General features: G+C 37.7%; 1 protein-coding gene across 1 annotated transcript in view; it reads left to right on the top strand.

Annotated features, from left to right (window-relative positions):
- The window catches only part of LOC144647101 (uncharacterized), a 63,421-nt gene that overhangs the window by 24,151 nt on the left and 17,720 nt on the right, over nt 1-21,550 (top strand). Inside the window, exons 6-8 of the mRNA XM_078506854.1 lie at nt 455-632; nt 7,605-7,753; nt 8,077-8,255. Of these exons, the coding sequence (XP_078362980.1) occupies nt 455-632; nt 7,605-7,753; nt 8,077-8,255 (506 nt within the window). The remainder of the gene's footprint in view (nt 1-454; nt 633-7,604; nt 7,754-8,076; nt 8,256-21,550) is intronic.

The following is a 21,550-nucleotide window of genomic DNA, read 5'->3' as shown; positions in this document are numbered from 1 at the left end:
GAAAAGTTCAAGTAACATATCAAATGAGAGAATGAGTGTTTCAACACATTTCCAGAAACCGAGAAGAGATATGAAAATACGACGCACACCTAGTATTTCTGACGAACTTTTAGTTGTTTTGAAATTTAATGTGGCAAAACACGATATTGGATGCTTAATATCTTTTCGATCAAAACTAAAAACTAAAGGAAAAAACATAGAACTAAGATCGTAAGAAACTATGCTATTTAAGATGAGATCCAAACACCGTCACGAACGCTTATGTTTTCCCTTGTTTTAAACTTGATGAATTATAAATGAGTCTGAGCTAGAACTCCTGAATATTCCACTGGCGGGTTAGCAAATCCTCGTTGTGTAGGCTTCAGACGTAGCTTGCGGTTGGAAGTTTTAGAGAATATATATTTCCTTTAAGGGGTGCGAAGGAGCAGATCTAACACAGTTTTTTCCCTAAAAGGTCACGGTTACTTTGTGCACAAAAGTGGGAAATGCGCTCATCTTATCAACGGAAGGCTAGTACTAAAAACGGACTGCAAAAGCCACACTGCTCTCCTAAGGTGGAGATCGGATGGGACTATCGAAGGAGATGCATATGAACCCTGCATAGGTGATCTGTCGCTTGGATGGTGCCCTCCGTAAGTAGTATGATGTAAAGGGTAAAACAAAACGCAGTGACCCGCCTGGGTTCAATCCCGGATTAGGCCACCGCTGTTCTGTCGTGAATTGTAACAACGTCGTAAATTGTAATAACAGTTGTCGTGAATTTTAGTAGCTATCGTAAATTGTAATAACAGTTGTTAATTGTAATAAGAAATTGCCGTAATTTGTAATACTCCGAGCTGTCGTAAATTGTTATAGCACATTGTTGTGTTTTGTAATAAGCTGTATTATCATATTTTATTCTGTCATTACAGAGCGTTTCACAAAACTTTTGACAAACGGTTTGCGAAGTTCGTTTGAAATTTCCGAAGTTCGCTGTGAACTTAGGAATTTCATTACGTAGTTGTCAATCAAATCGCGAACTTCGAAATGAAGTTGCGAATTTCACGTGCGACGAAGTTTGCAAGTTGCGAAGTTCGAATTGCTTTCAACGAGACAGTTCCAAGTCTTCCGTCTATTTTCGATTGTAATGGCAGACTTGCCGAATTGTATTGCTGTGTTTAGGGGCAAAAAGGACAAAAAACATAGCAGCTAATGTTTGAATTACTCTCAGCGAACGGAATTATTTACAAGTAGACTTCTGCTTAAACGTCTCACTTCGGATCAAGTCGATATGATGTTTTCAAATAAACTAAGCTTACCTTTCGATGCAAAGCACTCGCTGATGTATCAAGTTGATTTGCTGAAGGAAGAATCACCGCTCCCAATTAATTCGAGGTAAGAGTGCAGAGCGAAGAAATATTTGTGAAACTAAAACCAGCGGAGAACTGCAGTCGAAGGTGGAAATGCGCAAGGTAAGTTGTTTACGTATTTTTACCACCGAGAAGTTTCGTTCGTTTTTGACTTCAGTCTATGACAATTTTAAATTTTCTTTCTATTGTGGCATTTCAATCGAAAATAGACAGAAGACGTACTTGAAAGCAACTCGAACTTCTCATCTTGCGAACTTAGCTGCACGTGAAATTCGCAACTTCGTTACGAAGTTCGCAATTTTATTGACAACTTCAAAATTAAATTCTCAAGTTCGCGGCGAACTTCGGAAGTTTCAAACAAACTTCGCAAACCGCTTGTCAAAAGTTTTGTGAAACGCTCTGTAATAGGGAGTCCTTCTTAAATACATATCTAGAGCAGTTTCTAAGGAATTGCAAGCCATTTTGCAGCGTTTGGAAATGCTTAACCCTATTCAGACCGGGGGGGGGGGGGCTTTTGAGGCCCGTGCTGACTTTGAACTTTTATAACTTTTTTAAGATTTAACCAAATGCTGCCAAACTTTCTGAGTTTTCCTAAAATTTATCTGGCAACAATTTGGTAGGGTTGGATGATGTGTCAGGAACTTGACATCACCATGGCAACGGCATTTTGACAGGCATGTTTTGCCAAATTTGTAATTTTGCGTGTTTCTGTTAATAAAAATCAACTAAAATGGAATTATTTTTACTTTTTTACGGGTTTAAAGCACATTTTTATTGATTTGAGTACTTTGCAGTGATTTTGGGTGGTTTTTTGGCATTTTGGAAAAATTTTGAAATCCAAGATGGCGGATCCAAGATGGCGGCTGTTTTGACATCATGATGTAATTGTCACGTGATGTGACGTCACCATCCCACGTGACGTATACCAAAAGAAAGAGTTTCGGACATACAATACATCCTATAAGTTTCATGGTGATTGCTTAAATATTCTGGATGTTACATAGGGGGGGCTTCCGAAGCCCCCTCCCCCCGGTCTGAGAAGGTCAAAAAAAGCCCGGTCTGAATAGGGTTAATGGTTAATGTTTTGGAAGACCCTTAAGCTTCCAAAAATTTAACCATTAAGCTGTCCAAACGCTAATAACAACTGCATTGAAAAATTGAAATCCGTTAATGAATCTGTTGTGTTTGACTACGTCATTACCTTCCTCGTAGCTCGTTTAATTTTTTTTTAACGCGACAATTTTTAGTCGGTCACACGACACCGAGGGGAGATAACAGGTGGAGTGCCTTTACACTTTAACTCATTCTTGTCACAACAAAAATAATACAAAATTGACCAACTCCAAAAGTATTTACAGCAATAAAGTCTCCAATATCTCATTTGAAAGGGCACAAAGTATACTTTCTATAGAAAAAAGTATAATCTCCTTTCTTTCTTTTCTGGAAGCACAGGCTTACCATCCTATGTTTGTGAGGTCACAGCATGCCCATATGAATATTCAAATTTCTTCACTTATTGCTATTGTAAATATTTAAGCTTTTTTAAATCGTTTTTTACGACTCGTATTTGTAATAAAATGAAGTAGAAATATTTTCGCATTGTTAAGGTTTGTTTTATGCCGTTTTTTGGCGATTTGTAGCGCGCCAGAAGTTTTCGACTCGTGTATAGAATACAAATATTTACACAAGGCGTGCAACTTCGACATCGACGAATCGGGTACCGCTTCTGGAATGCAGCCGAAAACACATTTTTTTCTAAACTAATTTTCATTGGAGATCTCGGACCTTGAAAGAATAGCCTTCGAACTAAAGTCTGGCCTAATTTGAGTGCAATCAGTTCACGCCGTTGTTATTTTAAACTAGCTGGAATATCAAATTAGGTCGTAAATTTGCCGATTTACGATGATCTGTACCACCTACTTGGACTATAGTCAATTCTGTACGGTATTCCGTACATAATTGGACACGTTGACTACCGTTGTACGGTATTCCGTACTTGAGTTATCCGACAAAATATTTTACACAAATTTAGAGAGCTCAGTATGGAAACTCCATGCCGGAGTCCATGTGAAGGGCTCCAAGATGGCCGCCGGAAATCAATAAAAACATATGGCATTTACTTCTGCTATAAAAAGCGGTCAGTTCACCTTCATGAATATGTAAACATTCACATAAACACTTCTCGTTAAACCTCAACTGTTTAGATTGTTAAAAATAACAGGATTAGGCATTTTCTTTAAACATACGTGACAGCCTTCGGGCGGCCATTTTGATGTCGTGTGGCGTGAAACTCCGAAATTCAAAATGTTATATCTTAAAGACGGCGGATGCTATCGAGTTAAAAACCTTCAATAAGATATATATTAAGGACGTCTAATAGCTAGTGAAGGATACAAAGTCAGTGGTATCTCAATTTTGGATTTTAGAATTTTGATGGCGTCATGTGAAAACCAAGCTGAATTCTATACACCATTTTAATAAGTCAAGGAGCCATTTTTAATTTTAATTTTTCCGCTAATGACGTCATTAATAAAATTTTGAAAATGACACCTCGGCCTATTACAATGGTAGATACTTTATTTTAATACGTCGAGGCGCAAATGAACATTTCATTAACGACGTCATTCGCGGAAAGTTAAATATTCAAAATGGCGTCTCGACTCATTAAAAGGGTGTATACACGAGTCGAAAACTTAAACTCCTAGAACTGCTCTCTTGCGCTACAAATCGCCAAAAAACGACATAAACAAACCTTAACAATGCGAAAGTATTTCTACTTCATTTTATTACAAATACGAGTCGAAAAACCGATTTTAAAAAGCTTAAATACTTACAATAGCAATTAGTGAAGAAATTTGAATATTCATATGGGCATGCTGTGACCTCACAAACATAGGATGGTAAGCCTGTGCCGGAAGTAAACCAAACCGGAAACCCTGGAAAAACATTTTTTGTTTTCTATGGTCAAATGTTCAGAAGTATCAGCTTAATTTTGTAAAACACCTAAGGAACTCGTGATATGGCGCTACATAAATGAAGTATTTTCTAATTCTACCCTTCTCATTGAACTCAAAAGATACCATGAATAAAAAAGGACTTCCTTTAAGCGTCGATTCTAAACGGAGTTTCAAAACAACAAACGACGGCGTCACCAAAATGATAAGGTTAGTTGAAAATTCAATTTATAGTTGACTTACAAATCTCGCTAGAACTACTGTTTTCATTCAAGTCTCCCTTTCGGTTGAAAAACTGAATATCGCAGACAGTGCTCGATTCAAAATAATAACTAATGACGCAGAATTTGAAAATTACGCGTTGTTGTTTTGCTGAAGAAAAAGAATTGTACAAAAATTATAACACACGTGTGCACGTGCTGAGTCGCCGAAATGCTAATTACACTTTTTGAATAGCGTTGACCGGTTTGGCCTTTAACGTCTATATTAATATTACCGCCATTGGACGAGGAAAAAATTATTTGATCGAAAACATGCAATATATCCTGAAAAGATGCGCTGTCGGCGAGAAGCCTCTGAAATATACGAAAGTCGCCAAACAAAATTTTTTATCAACAGAACAATAGCTTGCCTGTGCGTTGTGCATCATGTAAATTTCTTAGCCGTACTCTGCAAAACAACAACGGACACACGCACGCAGTCTTCACAGACGGAATCCTGGAAGGCTAACAAGACCTTTGATTTAAACTAATATAGCAGAATGCTCAAGAAAGAGACTAAAGGAAATTAAAACACCAGACGCTCTTTTGTTAACTCTCTCTTTTGTTCACTGCAGAACGTTATTATTACTTTTGTTGATTCGATAAACACCAGTTCTGTCGATATTGTGTTAGAAATAGTTCAACTTTCTCGATTTACTTCCGTTCTGGGAAATTTACTTCCGCTTAGACCTAAGAGCATGCGCAATAAAAACCGGAAGATTAAGGTTCTACCTGAAATCGACCTGAAATTGATCAGATAAATTCCAGTTTCCCAGAGTCCGTCCCATACCGATGACCGACGGACTCTGGGCGCGAGTTTGCGTGCGGCTACTCACGTCTGCATAATCCCTACAAAACGAGTGTTAATCAAAGAAATCGAGCTTTACATTCCCAAATACGACAAAGGACAAATTATTTATGATAAAAGCGAGTTTCTAAACATAAAAAATGGTGATCCGAACGATATTTTGTCGCATTTTGAAGAACATGTGTTCATATCGCGAACAGACCCAAACATGTGCGAAGCAAAATGAAAGATTATTTACCTCAATGTTTCGCCTCGAAATTCGAGCTTACTGTCCAAGTTACATTCTTTGCGACTTGAAGAACCTTCTGAATCAACTTGCTCCTCAAAAACCAACTTTGCTGGCTTTAAAAAGCTGTTAAAGATCGTTAAAGTTCATTCCACTTCGTCCGCCATTTTGGTTTTATAATTCTCAAATAGTCAGAAATTCGTTATGTAATAATTTCTAATTCTGTCAGCTTCCTGTTCTCCAAATTTGAAGGCAAACGAAAGTAAGAAAAGTTTTCTTGGAAATTTCGCGCTAGCGGTCCAAAAAGACCGGTAAAGACAAGCTAAATATCATGCAAATATGTTTAGTCTGGAAAAAGAAGATGAAATTTTAAATTAGACCGTTTTATCCTCACAAAAATAAAGACCAAATGACTTGTTAAGGACCGACTTGCCGAATCGCAATTTAACCTCACGTTTCATCCTGCTTTCCTGCAAATTCGTCACAGTTCCGGTAAGAAGTTGGTTAATAATGTTAAATTACCCCCATGATGATACCAAGCAGTAAAATAAACTTAACGCCACGAGATCTTAACTGTTCAGTTTCCTTATATAGAAAACGAAAAAGAGATTTCTGTGTGATTGATAATTATAACATAGCTAGCAGAGCCGCGCAATCAAATTCAGTATACGTAAGCGTGCTCAAAATCCCGATGGTGCACGCTGTTTCTTATTATAAAACGGAGAACGAAAGGGAAAATATATTCGATTTCGCCGTCAATCTTGTGAGTTCTGTGTGTGCTTTTCTTCATTCAAACTGACAAACAACAAAAACTAACGCGCGAGTCTCGAAGGACGATAAACATTTTTTAACGGCCCTAACGTGGAAGAATCGGCCAACCATGAATTACAACAGTTCGATGGAATTAAAACTAGCAACCAAACGAAAGTTTTTTTGCGTTTTAAGCCGTACACCAAAGCGTCAACGGCTCTGTTGTGATTTCGACCGGTCGGGGAGAATATAATTCAGCGAACGACATCCAACCACCGTTTCCAAAAGAAAAACGTTTATTTTCATTACGGCCCTTCTACAAGGCAACCACGAATGAAATCGGTCCAGAAAATATTAAAAACTAAGCCTGAAATCGAACTTTTTGACTCTTTTAACCCTAAACGAATCTGCTCTCTGCATGTTTTGCTCGCTATGTTTATTTTCTCACACGGTCATGAGTCCAGTTATTTTTTTGTTTTCGCGTCGGTTTTGATGCACAATTCAACCGACAATGTTATAAAACAATTGGTTCATTCTTTTAGCTGTGTACTATCGAGTTATGGAGCACTTGGGAAGTTTGGAGAGCACTCAAGAAGCTAGAGTTGCCCTCGGCTATCGTCTCTTACGCTTCTTTCGTGCTCTCCAAACTTCCCGCCTGCTCCATAACTCGATGGTGCACGCTAAAACATGAACCAATTGTTAATTACAAAAGACGGCAATTTGTTATTACAATTTTATACGACAGCTCGGAGTATTGCAAAATACGGCAATATGTGTTATTACAATTTGCGATAAGAGCGTTATTACAAATCACGACAATTGTTATAACAATTTACGACAGCTATTACAATTCACGACAACTGTAATTACAATTTACGACAGGTATTACAATTTACGACATTTATTACAATTCACGACAGTACACACCGCGCCTTAACGAGTATCAACTCAATTCAATTCGAATTAGTTCAGTCCAATTGAGTTGAATACAATTCAAATAACTGAGTTCATATGTCCAACGTCAGCTTTCATTAAACAATACGTACGTGGCAATATTTTCTCAAACTGCTTGAAACGATATATATAGAGAGGATATATAAATGATATATATATTCATTGTGAAGATTAAAGCTTGGAAAATGGATTTGAAAGAATATGAAGCAGGGAATGCTGAATAAGACGTTCTATAAACTAGCTTGATGTCTGTTCTATATGAGTTTTTATAGTTTGTTTATGCCTTAAGTTTTTTTACTTAAGTTTTCAGTTCACGAATGTAAACTCTCTACAAGACGTATTTACCAGTAAATGCCTGGTCCCTGAGGCGGGGCAATTGGACCCCGCTGAAGACACCGAGTTAGTTGAAAGGGCAGAGTGTGGAGAGGCACATGCCAGCTTTGCATTAAAAAGTAAGTGAATTAAAAAAAGAGGGACAGATGTAGACAGATAGACAGACAAACAGATACATAGACAGACAGACACAAACAGGCAGAGAGAAGGACTAGTGGACGCACATACGTATACAGAAATATGGACAGTCACACAAACAGACAAACACAAATATACAGACAGGTAGTAAAATATATAGATTACCTAGAAACTAATAAGGCTCGTGGTATTTGATCTTTTCCGCAGCACCTCTACTATTACCGCAGCCTGCGTTGAAGCCCGATACCTACAGCGCATTAGTGCATGAAAAAGGATTCAATTCTTTTTTATTTATTTCTTCCAGGGATCCAAGGATACCTGAAACATTCAAGCAATAAGTGTGTTGGTGTAAAAGCAGGCAAGCTTGTGTTCCAGGCTTCCTGTACGTCTGCCGAGCAAGTCTTCTACAAAGAAAGCTATTATTCGCCACTGGTTCATGCAGCAAGTGGACAATGTGTCGCAGATCCCAGCTCAGATGACACGGTAAGATATGATAGAATGGAAAAGTTGCTGTAGGTGTCACTTACCCTGTTTGCATTGCATTGTTTAGGCGACTTTTGGCTGATCAATCTTTTTAATTAATTTTTTATTGATATCTAAACGACTTACATTACATAGGTAATTAGGATAAAAAAGTAACAATTATTGAATTACAAGTAATTTAGTCTTGAATTGGCTGATGAAACTTCATAAACTAAATTTCCTTCTCGACCAAACAAAAACCAGCGCAAAACATGACTGTCTCATTCGCGTTGTAATCTGCATTTCAGAATAAAACATTGATTTTCACTTTCTTCATTCAGACTTGACCTAGAAATCGATACTCGATTATATCACACTTCTCTAGAGATGAATAACAAACATTATTGAATATTCATTCAAAATATTTCTCCGTTTCTGATTGACTTTTAATCCCCGGTTAATTCCAGCTAACCGGCTAGCGCCCACTAAATTTGAAAGAAGGCCATATTATACGACGATTGACGTCATCAATTGTCAATTGCGAAAATTCTACGTCGATGCAAACCTACAATAGATTTAGCTTCAAAAGCACTTCAAGCAAGTGCTGAATGTCAACATTCTAAAGCACAAGAAATTTAATGAAGGTAACCGAGTTTTTGAAGCTTAAACCAAATTTAACAGCGAACGTCGTTGTGTATTTGTGTACTTTGCCTACTGTCAAAACCGTATTTAATTCACTTTGTGGATTTGTAGCTTTGGAAATATTTTGAATGATTAAGAGGACATGTGCACAAATTTCACACAAAATGAAAATTCTTGGCAAGAGTCCTTTACATGGATTTCGCTCATTCTCTTACCATGGGTAGGCCTTAATATGAAATAAATCACAGTATACTTTGTTTGACTAAATATCGATTTATTTTCGAGAAAATCGATAATTCTAAAATCCAGCAAAATTGACGCTTTCGGAGCTCAAAATTTATGCCGAGTTTGTTAGCTTCGCGTCGAAAAATAAAGCACCCTGGGAGAAAAATAAATTAAATATCGAAGAATAACATCAAATTAGTACGTCGAAACATAGTTAGTCGAAAGCAATTTCTGCTCTTGAAGTCCTTTTATTTACAAAATTTAATTAAATTTATTCGACACACTTTTGATTTAATTCAAAATAGGTCAAACTTATCGCTTTATTTAAGTATGAGCGAAGCGAAATAAATGGCCGAAAATTTGGTATTAGACAGATAATTGATTGTTCTTTTCGATACTAAAAGGATTTCCTGGGGAAATGATTGAGTGCGATGCTTTCAGATCTCAAAGTTGCTTAAAATTCGTTAATTTAACCGACCGTGACATTGTTGATCTTATCAACTTTATGTAAACATTCCACGCAAAGGTTAATTTTCCCCATGTGAACTTCAACTGAGTAAAATAAAAACATAGACTTGCTTACCTTGGTGTTTGCTGATACATTGTAAGTCCTGTTGTCCTCATTTACGACAAAACCTAAGCCCTCGGCGAAGCTGGTTATCCCATTTTCTTGGCGCGCCATTTGTAACTGATTTCCACGTCTTGAAGTGACAGTTCTTTTCCATGCATTCTTGAAAACAGTCCAGTCTTAACTGATCAGTGTAAACAGGAATACGAAGTACTTTGCTTTAAATCAATTTAAAGCTTACCAGCAGTGGTGGATAAATCGATACGACCGGCGAATCTTCGTTTCGAAAACCGCCATTTGAGATTTGTCGGCCCTTTGTCCTGCAGTATGCAGATAATTAATTCACACTTGAGTAACTTCCAGCACATGAAATCGACAACCACCGTGACCAGAAAGCACCCTGCTTTTCCTTTTTGGAATATTGGTTGAGGCACTATTTTTATTATTTTAATATAAGCTCTGAATGAAAAACTTTTGGGCTGAACTTGTAATTTAGTTTCACTCCAGTAAGCCACGTTCGAGAGAGTTGTTAAATGGTTGCATGAAAGCGCTTTTAACTTCCGGGTCCAAAGTTCTTCTGTTGCTCAATGTTGCGTTGCTTCGCTTTGTTTCATATTTTTTATCCAGTTCTTAACCTTGTTCAAATTCTTGATTAGGCTAAGGCAAAACAGTTGTAGAGTCAACTCTCTCTTATTGAAGACCTCTATAAGACGGACACCTGGTGTTGGTCCTGTCCTTGCCGGTTTTTCAGTCATTTTTATACTGTAACCAGCTAGGCTACGTTTACACGGGACCAGACCGGAACCGTTCCGAACCGGACCGGACCAGATCGGCCTCTGTTTACACGGAACCGTTTGGAACCGATCCATGTGTTTACACGGGGCCGTTCTGGAACCGGTCCGGAACGGTTCCATAACTGGACCTGCAAAATAGTAGGTCCAGTTTTGGATTCGTCCCGGACCGGTTCAAGAACGGTCTCGTGTAAACAAAAGGCCCATCCGGTCCGAAAATCGGACCGGATCCGTTCCGGACAGCAGCAGTGGTAGATAAATCGATTCGGCCGGCGAATCTTCTTTTCGAAAACCGCTATTTGAGATTTGTCAGCCTTTTGTCCTGCGGTATGCAGATAATGTATTTCACACTTGCGTAACTTCCGGCACATAAAATGGACAACCGCTGTGACCAGATTGCACCCTGCGTTTTGGTACTCAAGGCGCGTTTACACGACTGAAAAATTTGGGTACGGACCCGTCAAAAAATTGATCCGGACCTGACCACTTTTGTAGAGAAACAGTCAAATCAAAACGGGGCCATAGGCGCCTATGGCCCCGTTTTGATTTGACTGTTTCTCTACAAAAGTGGTCAGGTCCGGACCAATTTTTTGACGGGTCCGTACCCAATCTTCTTGCTCGTGTAAACGCGCCTTGAGTATTGGTTGAGGCACCATATTATTGCTATATTAATATAAGCTCTAAATGAAAAACTTTTGGGCTGAACATGTAATTAGGCTACGTTTACACGGGACCGGTCCGGAACCGTTCCGAAGCGAACGGGACCTGTTTACATGGAACCATTTGGAACCGATGCAGGTGTTTACAGGGGACCGTTCTGGAACCGGTCCGGAACGGATCCATAACTGGACCTATAAAATAGCAGGTCCAGTTTTGGATCCGTTCCGGACCGGTTCCAGAACGGTCCCGTGTAAACAGAAGGCCTATCCGGTCCGAAAATCGGACCGGATCCGTTCCGGACCGGTCCCGTGTAAACATAGCCTAAGTTTCACTTCAGGTAGCCACCGTTTAAGAAAGTTGGTTGCGTGACAAGAAAGTTGCGTGACAGCGCTTTTAACTCCCGGGTCTGTTGCGTTGCTTCGCATTATTTTATATTTTTTTGTTCTTACCTTTGCCCAAGTTCTTGATTAGGTCAAGACAAAACAGGTGAAAACAAAATCTAAGATGTTATCGTTGGATCCGTCTTCCGTGAATGTTAAAAATATATATATGACATGTCACGCCACTAGGTATTGTTCTGTATTTTCAAATTTTGTATATATTCTTATGTATCTGTTATTTTTGGCAGTTGCCTGATGATTGCTTCGCAAGAAGCATGAAACTCTGAGTAGCAATAAATGTCTTCGACCAAATAATCCATATATATTCTGTTGGGTTCCGGCGTAAACAAGGGGAGGTGCCCCCCGCCAGAGCTTGCGGGGAGGGACGAGCGCCTCGCCGTCAGGGGGCCTAAATGTATTAAAACATTCATAGTCATTATATAAATATTTTGTTTTTAAACCTGTTTTCCAGTGTGTCTTTGAGTTGATTTGGAAGCTATTAGGGGAAAGACGGTTTAAGTTTCAAATATTATCCGCAGTCTGTTCCTTCGTAAATACGACGGTTGTAATTATAATACGACTCAAGTTTCCAAACAACAAGTGATATAAAGTAATAACTTTATAATCACCTTAATTCTCAATTCCCTAGGCGAACTTCATTAGGAGGGAGTTGTGGAAGCTGGGGTAGTATTCCCCAAAAACGGCTCTGTGCCGTCCAATGAGGTCGTGATTTTGGGTTCCCGATCTAGAACGGGATTTTCAATAATAGACGATATCTAGAACGAGGTATGGTATTTTAAACACACAAAAGTTTCAAAATACCAGCAGCCAAAACGGGGTGACTTGTTTCTAGAACGCGGTATCTTTTGAATGCAAGTTCTTTCTAACTGAATACCAGAGGCCCGTCCAATTATACTGGTAAAAAGGGAATTTTATGCTTCTAGCAATGCTTGTTTTTTGTCCGAAATAATGCTCAACTGTAATTATGCTCATTTTTTTAAAATAATGCTACTTTGGTATAAATACCTTGTTGTATTTTGCAGAAATAAATACAAAAAATGGCATCACGTCAGAAGTCCTGATTAACTTCTGATTACGTGTACTTTTCTTCACCTAGCTTTAATCGAATGAAGTGAAAAACACCCTAATTTCCTTTATTTTTACACCAATATACACCTTGGTGTAAACAGTCATAAATGTTCGGCGTTTTTTTATAAATTGTTTACCGTGACTGGTATTACAACTGCATATACATGATATATGGTCCCTTTTCCCCCACCCTTCCCCACCTTTCCTTCCCGCTTTCATTTCGCCCAATCCCCCACAGGAGAAAGTAGGAGAGCCTGTTTACAGGCTAGACTACACAGAATATATATTTTTAACATTCACGGGAGACGGATCCAACGACGCCATCTAAGGTTTTGTGTACAGCCAACTCTATCTGAAACGGGTACCTTCGGGACCGGCTCCAACTCAGTTCGTCTAAAAGAGATGTCCGTCTTATAGGGATTTTAACGTCGTTTCAAATTTTCCACTGAAAAGGGGCAGTAACCCGAAACGTATGGAAACAGTTATCTATCATCTGGCCCATTTTACATTTACATCTTAAATTATCGTTTACATACACTAGTTATATGCGCTACACAGTCGCACGAAATTTCTGTTAGATATTTCTATGTTACCGTCTCAAAGCCGGTGAATTAGTTACAGTATAAAAATGACTGAAAAAACGGCAAGAACAGGACCAACACCAGGTGTCCGTCTTATAGAGGTCTTCAATAAGAGATCGAGAGTTGACTCTACAACTGTTTTGCCTTAGCCTAATCAAGAATTTGAACAAGGTTAAGAACTGGATAAAAAATATGAAACAAAGCGAAGCAACGCAACATTGAGCAACAGAAGAACTTTGGACCCGGAAGTTAAAAGCGCTTTCATGCAACCATTTTTAAAACAACTCTCTCGAACGTGGCTTACTGAAGTGAAACTAAATTACAAGTTCAGCCCAAAAGTTTTTCATTCAGAGCTTATATTAAAATAATAAAAATAGTGCCTCAGCCAATATTCCAAAAAGGAAAAGCAGGGTGCTTTCTGGTCACGGTGGTTGTCGATTTCATGTGCCGGAAGTTACTCAAGTGTGAATTAATTATCTGCATACTGCAGGACAAAGGGCCGACAAATCTCAAATGGCGGTTTTCGAAACGAAGATTCGCCGGTCGTATCGATTTATCCACCACTGCTGGTAAGCTTTAAATTGATTTAAAGCAAAGTACTTCGTATTCCTGTTTACACTGATCAGTTAAGACTGGACTGTTTTCAAGAATGCATGGAAAAGAACTGTCACTTCAAGACGTGGAAATCAGTTACAAATGGCGCGCCAAGAAAATGGGATAACCAGCTTCGCCGAGGGCTTAGGTTTTGTCGTAAATGAGGACAACAGGATTTACAATGTATCAGCAAACACCAAGGTAAGCAAGTCTATGTTTTTATTTTACTCAGTTGAAGTTCACATGGGGAAAATTAACCTTTGCGTGGAATGTTTACATAAAGTTGATAAGATCAACAATGTCACGGTCGGTTAAATTAACGAATTTTAAAGCAACTTTGAGATCTGAAAGCATCGCACTCAATCATTTCCCCAGGAAATCCTTTTGGTATCGAAAAGAACAATCATTTATCTGTCTAATACCAAATTTTCGGCCATTTATTTCGCTTCGCTCATACTTAAATAAAGCGATAAGTTTGACCTATTTTGAATTAAATCAAAAGTGTGTCGAAAAAATTTAATTAAATTTTGTAAATAAAAGGACTTCAAGAGCAGAAATTGCTTTCGACGTACTAATTTGATGTTATTCTTCGATATTTAATAGGTATTTTTCTCCCAGAGTGCTTTATTTTTCGACGCGAAGCTAACAAACTCGGCATAAATTTTGAGCTCCGAAATCGTCAATTTTGCTGGATTTTAGAATTATCGATTTTCTCGAAAACAAATCGATATTTAGCCAAACAAAGTATACTGTGATTTATTTCATATTAAGGCCTACCCATGGTAAGAGAATGAGCGAAATCCCTTAAAGGACTCTTACCGGAAAATGTTTAACCGTAAGTAACATGTCCTCTTAATGAATAAAACAATTATTGAATTCGGCTTTCGTATGATACGAAGAATGAGGCGGATAACACCCTCCGAGATCTGCATAATTCGTTATATCATACGAAAGCCGAATTCCAATAATTGCTAAATAAAATAAATTTCAGCTAAGAACTATACATAATTGGTGACCAGACTGCAAAACCCCGCCTTATTTCAGATCAAACTGGCCAAAATCTACAACCAAAACGGCTCAAGAACCATAACCTTTGGCGTCGCACAAAGCTATATACCTCATAAAAGAGAGTTTATAGCACAACTTAAAAAGGGTGTGCGCTCTGATTGGTTAATTGTACCTTTACTATTCGCCCATGGGTGTACACTGACGTACGCCTTCGACCTGAGCACGCGCGCTGATGCGACATGGAGTTTTACATATTTTCTCGATTTTCCTGTGAAATTTGAAAAGCTAAATATAACAAAAATAATCCATTTCTCCAAGATCCTGAAAGACTTTAAGACATAAGGCACGTCTGAAAAAATTTAAAAGTTTTTTTGTTTTTTCCTTTTTGATTTTCGTCAGCGTTTACGCGAGCACTACACTTATTTGTTTAAATAAGCGCGCACTTTTAAAGTTGTGCTACAAAACAAATGGTAAACGTCATAGCCTACACTATTGAGTTATGGATGTACTTAATTTACTTAAATTGTGATCCTTCTGACCCTGTTCAACTGAAGTATTTACCAAATCGTATAATCAACGGTTTCTGTGTGTGTAAGCAAGGCACTTTAGATCGCACAGTTTACGTAATTGAAGTCAAACCCTCTGCAATTATTTGTTTTTACATTTAAATTTAAGGAAAGAAATTTATTCTTTTTGGATTTCTTTAGCTTAATCTTGCACCGGCAAAGGGGAAAGAAAGTAAAATCTAAATCAAATATCTTAATCTCTTAAAGATTACCTTAGAAAACGTTTGTTATCCTGTGGGCCCATTAGCATGGACATGATGGAAAATGCTTTGAAATTCCATTTTCAACTGAAAGCAGCTTCGCAGTTTATATGCAATATTCGGTTCTAGAAATAAATGCTCCCATAAAACATTCAAACAGAAGATGAATTTCTAAAAATATATTCGATGTTTCATACGCAAACTAAGCTTGTATAAAGTCTTGTACAAAGACACAGAACTTGAGACATGTACTGAAATGCATACTTTAATAAAGCTTAGTTTAAACCTACTTGACAAATACGGTAGTTTCGGGCCTTAGCAGGGCAAGCTGTTACTGATTTTCTATATAAGTGAAGACGAATGGCGATTGAAATATTTTTTTTTGCCCGCGTGAAGATGAAATTACACTCGACTGGGAAAATCTCAGCCCATGCATGCAGTATATGCAAAAACTTGTCCGGAAACATGTCACTCGCTCCTTGCTCATTTATATTTTTAACTGCTCAACTAACCTAAAACAAAGCTGATCCTTCATTCCATTTGTCGTGATTGTCTCAGAACTGCCACAAAAATTCTAAAGGCAGATAAACGGCATGCAATAACCAACAGAGATTTCATTTTCTATAGTCAACACGACAAGCGACGGCATTCCAAAGCATTTTGCGCATGCTCCGTACGGTTCTCGAATGATTGACAGATTTCTTTACAGGCGCGATCATAAAAACCTAAAAAGCGGCAAGATCAAAGGTAGCTGCCAACCCCCAAAAAGAGTGTTGGTTTGGGCCGAGAGTATCGGCGCGATTATTATTATTATTATTATTATTATTATTATTTTATTATTATTATTATTATTATTATTATTATTATTATTATTATTATTATTATTATTATTATTATTATTATTATTACAAGTGAAACCGGTAAAAACAATATATAATTATATATCCCATAGAAAACAGGCAAATGTGAAAATAGATAAGTGTGTATCAATCAGATCAATCTGCAGCTTACTTTCATAAGCAAATGCCTACATTGTGCGGTTCCAGAAAATATCCATACCGTCCCCAAGGATGGTCATTGGAAATTCCGAGGGGGATGGGGGTCTCAATAGCACAAATTTTTAAAAGTATGAAGCTAAACTGGAAATCCCAGGGGGGAGGGAGGGTCCAAACCAAAAAAAAACATCCTTGGGGAGGTATGGATATTTTTTGGAACCACACCCTGAGGAACCAAGCCTGTGCTGCAAAAAAAACTTGACACATTAACTTAACCTGGAATAAAATTTATGGTCTGCGATAAGAATTATGCAAATTCTCTGTTATTTCATTATTTTTACATGTTTTTATTGAAACAAATTTTTTTTTTTGTCATGAACCTCAGAATGGTTTTAAAACTTACATGTAATTAAGTGTCAGTATTTACATGTAGCCTTATTGTGTTCTGGGATGTTCATATTATATAAAAAGCCATAAATATCACTAAAGTATATTCAGGTTTAAACTGGCAACATGTGGGAATCAATCATGTGGCAATTTTATTACATTGACACAGTGTGTATTTTTGAGTTCATTTTGACTAACAGGAAAGCCCTTGCAAAGTCTTCAAGTCACCTGTAAATAGAAACAAAAGAAACAAAAAACTATTTTTTTGATGAAATTGTTATTTTCCAGCATGCAGACTGTATATTAAAATTAAATGGCCTTTTTCAGTGTGTGAAAAAAACTGGCTGCTTTTATGTTGGGCTAGTGGATCCAATATTTTTCCACCTGCTAGATAGCCAAATAACATTTATGGATTTTTATTTTTTGTTGTAGTTGTTTCGAAAGAAACATGGGACTTGTGTATGAGCAAGCAAACCTCCGCAGTTTCGGAGCACGCAAACGAAACGGGGCATATTCCTTTATGGAATCAAGTCAAGTTTATCGATCGTGACCCTCACCGATACACACGCAGGGTCAAAGAGGCTATCTAAATAAGACATCATTCTAATAACATCAATAGAGGAATTGAAATTCCTGAAGCATGGATACCTACGATCAGAAAGCACAACAGCCGTTTCAACTACAAAGCGGACCTCTGAGGGAACATCATCTGTTAGTCGGAATAATAATGAGGATCGAAATGCCCCAATCACAGCGAACCAACGTGCATAAATAGCAACGCGTAAACAATCGACCTCATCGCCTGATGAAGACTAGCAGTATTGCAGTCGAAACGTCGCGATCAACATCTCAAAGCGATTCTATCGTGAGACAATTATATATTGTTTTTATAATTATTATTATTATTATTATTATTATTATTATTATTATTATTATTATTATTATTATTATTATTTTTTTGGGGGTGGCGGGGGCGGAAATAAGCATGGCGAAACGGAATGCTAAAGGGAACGTTGATTACAGCTGTAGATGAAAAAAAATACTTAATTCTGATTGGCTAATGAAGGAGTGCAGCTTTCGTGTAACACGAGTGCAAAAATGTGTAACACGAGTGCAAAGTTGTAATACCAGTGCAAATTACAAATAGACGCAGACGAAAACAACTACCGGGTATTTAGTTAACAAAGATTTGGTTTCGCTTGAGAAACAACAGTTACAACACCTAAAAAATAGAAGCCAAACAAGGGCAACTGAAATTTACCCTGATGAAGACTCCTGTACGGGGTCGAAATATAAGTGTGTAAGTCTCTTTTCCTTCTTCGCTCTCGACGGTAGCTTGGTAGATCACATTTTCCGTTACGCATTTTCCGCTCAGCGGGCAGTTAGACTTAATCCGACAGTTACATGTTTTTTACCGGCGTTGGCGTATACTTTTTTTTTTTATTATTTGCAAGTACTAACAACATTAAACATACAACATTACGATGATTACAAAATATAGATCACTAACTTTACAAAAGGAGCTACTTTACAGTACAGCTTAGACATTGTGAAAAAAAAGTTACAAAAATTACTCTACTTTATGAAGTCAATACTATTAACATTACAACACTTAGGCTAACTCTACAACACTTAGGCTAACAATGCAAAAAGAAATAAAAAATAACATTGCCTATAATTGTTACCAGAAAGAAAACGAAAGAAAATGAACGATGTAGCGAGAAACAAAAACAAAAAGGAAACTAAATGTTTTGTAAAAAATTCCATTTCTTGATAGAGTTATCGTATTTACCGGATTTGACAGCAATATGTTTTTCTAATGATAGTTTGTCGCGAACGAGGGATATGTACTCGTTAAACTGAACTTTATTTTTTAGGCCGGTGTTAAGGTATAAAAAGTATTTTCCTAATATAATAAGATGGTTTAGGGCTAAACAACCACGAGGAGAGTCCAATATACCATATAAGACATCTAAGTTCGAAAGATGGACTCTTTTTCTACTATGAATATTGTACCAATCTTGAAAATCTACCCAGAACGTTTTTGCTTGAGTGCACCCTATAAAAAGGTGCCAGATGGTATGGAGCTCGGTAGGGCAGAAAGGACAAGTTGGGGAGTCAACTTTCTTCATCTTATGTAATAAGCTATTCGTAGGTAGGATGCGATGGATGATCTTGTACTGGAACATCATCATTTTGGTTTCTTTTGTAACGTTAAAAGGTAAAAGATAAACCTTACACAGATTGTTCTTTTCTACCCCATATTCAATAAGTTTCCTTTCTGCTGTGGGGGGAGATAACTTTTCCAGGGATAACAGTTTTTCATAGAGAGTTTTGCAACTCAACGAATCGCTTATTGAATCAAGGGGTTTAATGGGTAGTTGGTTGTTAGAGTTTAAAAGCTTTTTCCACGAGCGAGGGAAAGCAGAAATGATGCTGTAATACTGTAGAAAAATTAAACTTAGTCTTGAATTTTTCGCAAAAAGAATTAAAAGATAGAAAGCGATTTTTTTCTGTGTTAAGTAAGTCTGATATGTGCGTGACTCCAGCCTGATGCCAATGTGGAAAATAAATCGATTTTTTATTAACAATTAGAAACCTGTTGTTCCAGATTACTTGCTCTAGTACCTCAGATTTATATTGAGGATCGGTCGCAGTGATTTTCTGCCAAAGGGCTATGATGTCTTTGTAAAATCTTGGGAGGTGTTCACTTAGGCAAAGAAGCTTACAGTCATAGTTACACTGAAATAAGAAAGTGCCACCGACGTTGGCAAGGAAAGAGGTTGGAATATATTTCCATGGAGCGTCGTGGTCTGAACATAGGCGGTTTACCCAGTTTAGTTTTAGAGCTTTGTCAAAAATGGCGAAATCTTTCATTTCTAAGCCACCTTCTTTTTTAGATTTTATCAGAGTCGACTTTTTGATTTTCGCAGGTTTGTGGCTCCATACAAAGTCGAAAATCATTCTATTCACTTCTTCAGCGAATCGTGGTGGCGTTTCCATGGAGCTGCAGATGAATATGACTTTTGAAAGGGCTAGAGTTTTAACAATGTTTATTCTTCCATAAACAGAGATATTCCTTTGAGACCAAAAGTTTAAAGTCTTCTGTAATTTTGACAGCTTGTCGAAGAAGTTTCTCTGGTCTGACAGATTGTCATCGTACGAGAAGTGTGTACCTAGAGCGTAGACAGGTTCATCTGTCATTTGAAGATTTAAAATTTTGTCTTTTCTATGTCTCATTGAGCCAAGCCATAACATTTCAGATTTTGATACATTTATCTTTAGCCCCGCGCACTTTTCAAATCGGGAGAGCAATACAAAGAGGTTATTTACGGAATGAACGTTAGCGAGGAAGGCTGTGGTATCATCGGCGTATTGTGATAATTTAACCGTTTTATTATTCTGTATTTTTATTCCTTCTATTTCCTTGGAATTAGAGATTTTTTGAGCTAAAACTTCTATGGCGATGATAAATAGCATACCAGAGAGGGGACAACCCTGGCGTACCCCTCGTTCTAAAGTGAAGTGACTGGACGCGTAGCCGTTGTTTAAAACACAACTGGTAATGTTATTATAAAAAATACTAACCCAGCGCCTGAGCTGCGGGCCGAAATTAAAAGTTTGTAAACATTTTTGGAGAAAGTCCCATTCGATTGAGTCGAAGGCCTTCTCGAAATCTAGGAAGACGGCTATTCCAGGCAACTCTTTTTGCTTCGTAAAATCCATAACGTCTTTGATTAATCTTATGCTTTCGCCAATGTATCTTCCTTTGACATACCCGGACTGGCTAGAAGAAACAATTTTTGGTAGTATTTTCTCTATCCGGAGAGCGATGACTTTAGTTAAAATTTTGTAATCTACATTTAAGAGTGAAACTGGTCTCCAATTTTTCAGGAGCTCTAAATTCTTTTTCTTTTTTGGAATTAAAGAAATCACACCTTGTCGTTGTGAAATGGAAAGAGTTCCGCTTTGAAGTGCATAGTTGAAACTCTCGGTCATATATTTTGCTAACATATTCCAAAAATGTAGATAAAACTCTTCAGTAGAGCCGTCTGAGCCTGGGCTTTTATTTTTGGCCATTGATTTTAGGGCGTTATAGCATTCTTCTTGCGTTACTTCACTTTCGCAGGTCTCAGCTTCTTTTTCTGATAACCTTTTCTCGATAACTTCAAAAAAGTCACTAAATTCTGGAAGCTGTGGGTCCGAATTAACCGAAGTATATATTTGCTTGAAGAAATTTTCCTCTGCTTGAAGAATCTTTTTTGGGTCGGTTATCTTCTTATCTTCATGAATTTTAATGGAAGTCACGTGTTTTCGTCTATAGTTGGTCTTTTCTAAACTGTAGAAATACTTACTATTTTTCTCTCCGTACTCCTACCAACGTGTTCTGCTGCGCACGATTGCGCCTTGTGTTTTACGAGCTTCTACCTCTGCGAGTTTAGCTTTTAATTTGTCCATTTCCATTTTGTCGCTTTCATTGTAGTTAGCTTGCAATTTATTTTGAATACTTATTGCCCCCGCAGGGCTTTGGCCCAGAGGCCAAAGCCCGAGGAGGCATTATAGTGGTCCCAACGTATAAGTAGTTACAGAAGGAAAATACAGAGGAAATACACGGGGAAATACAGGGCAT

This window comes from Oculina patagonica, chromosome 3, assembly GCF_052425735.1.
Source record: "Oculina patagonica isolate OP01 chromosome 3, crgOcupat, whole genome shotgun sequence".
NCBI lineage: Eukaryota > Metazoa > Cnidaria > Anthozoa > Scleractinia > Oculinidae > Oculina > Oculina patagonica.
Note: the sequence above shows the minus strand (reverse complement) of the source record. Positions and strands in the feature narration are given on the sequence as shown.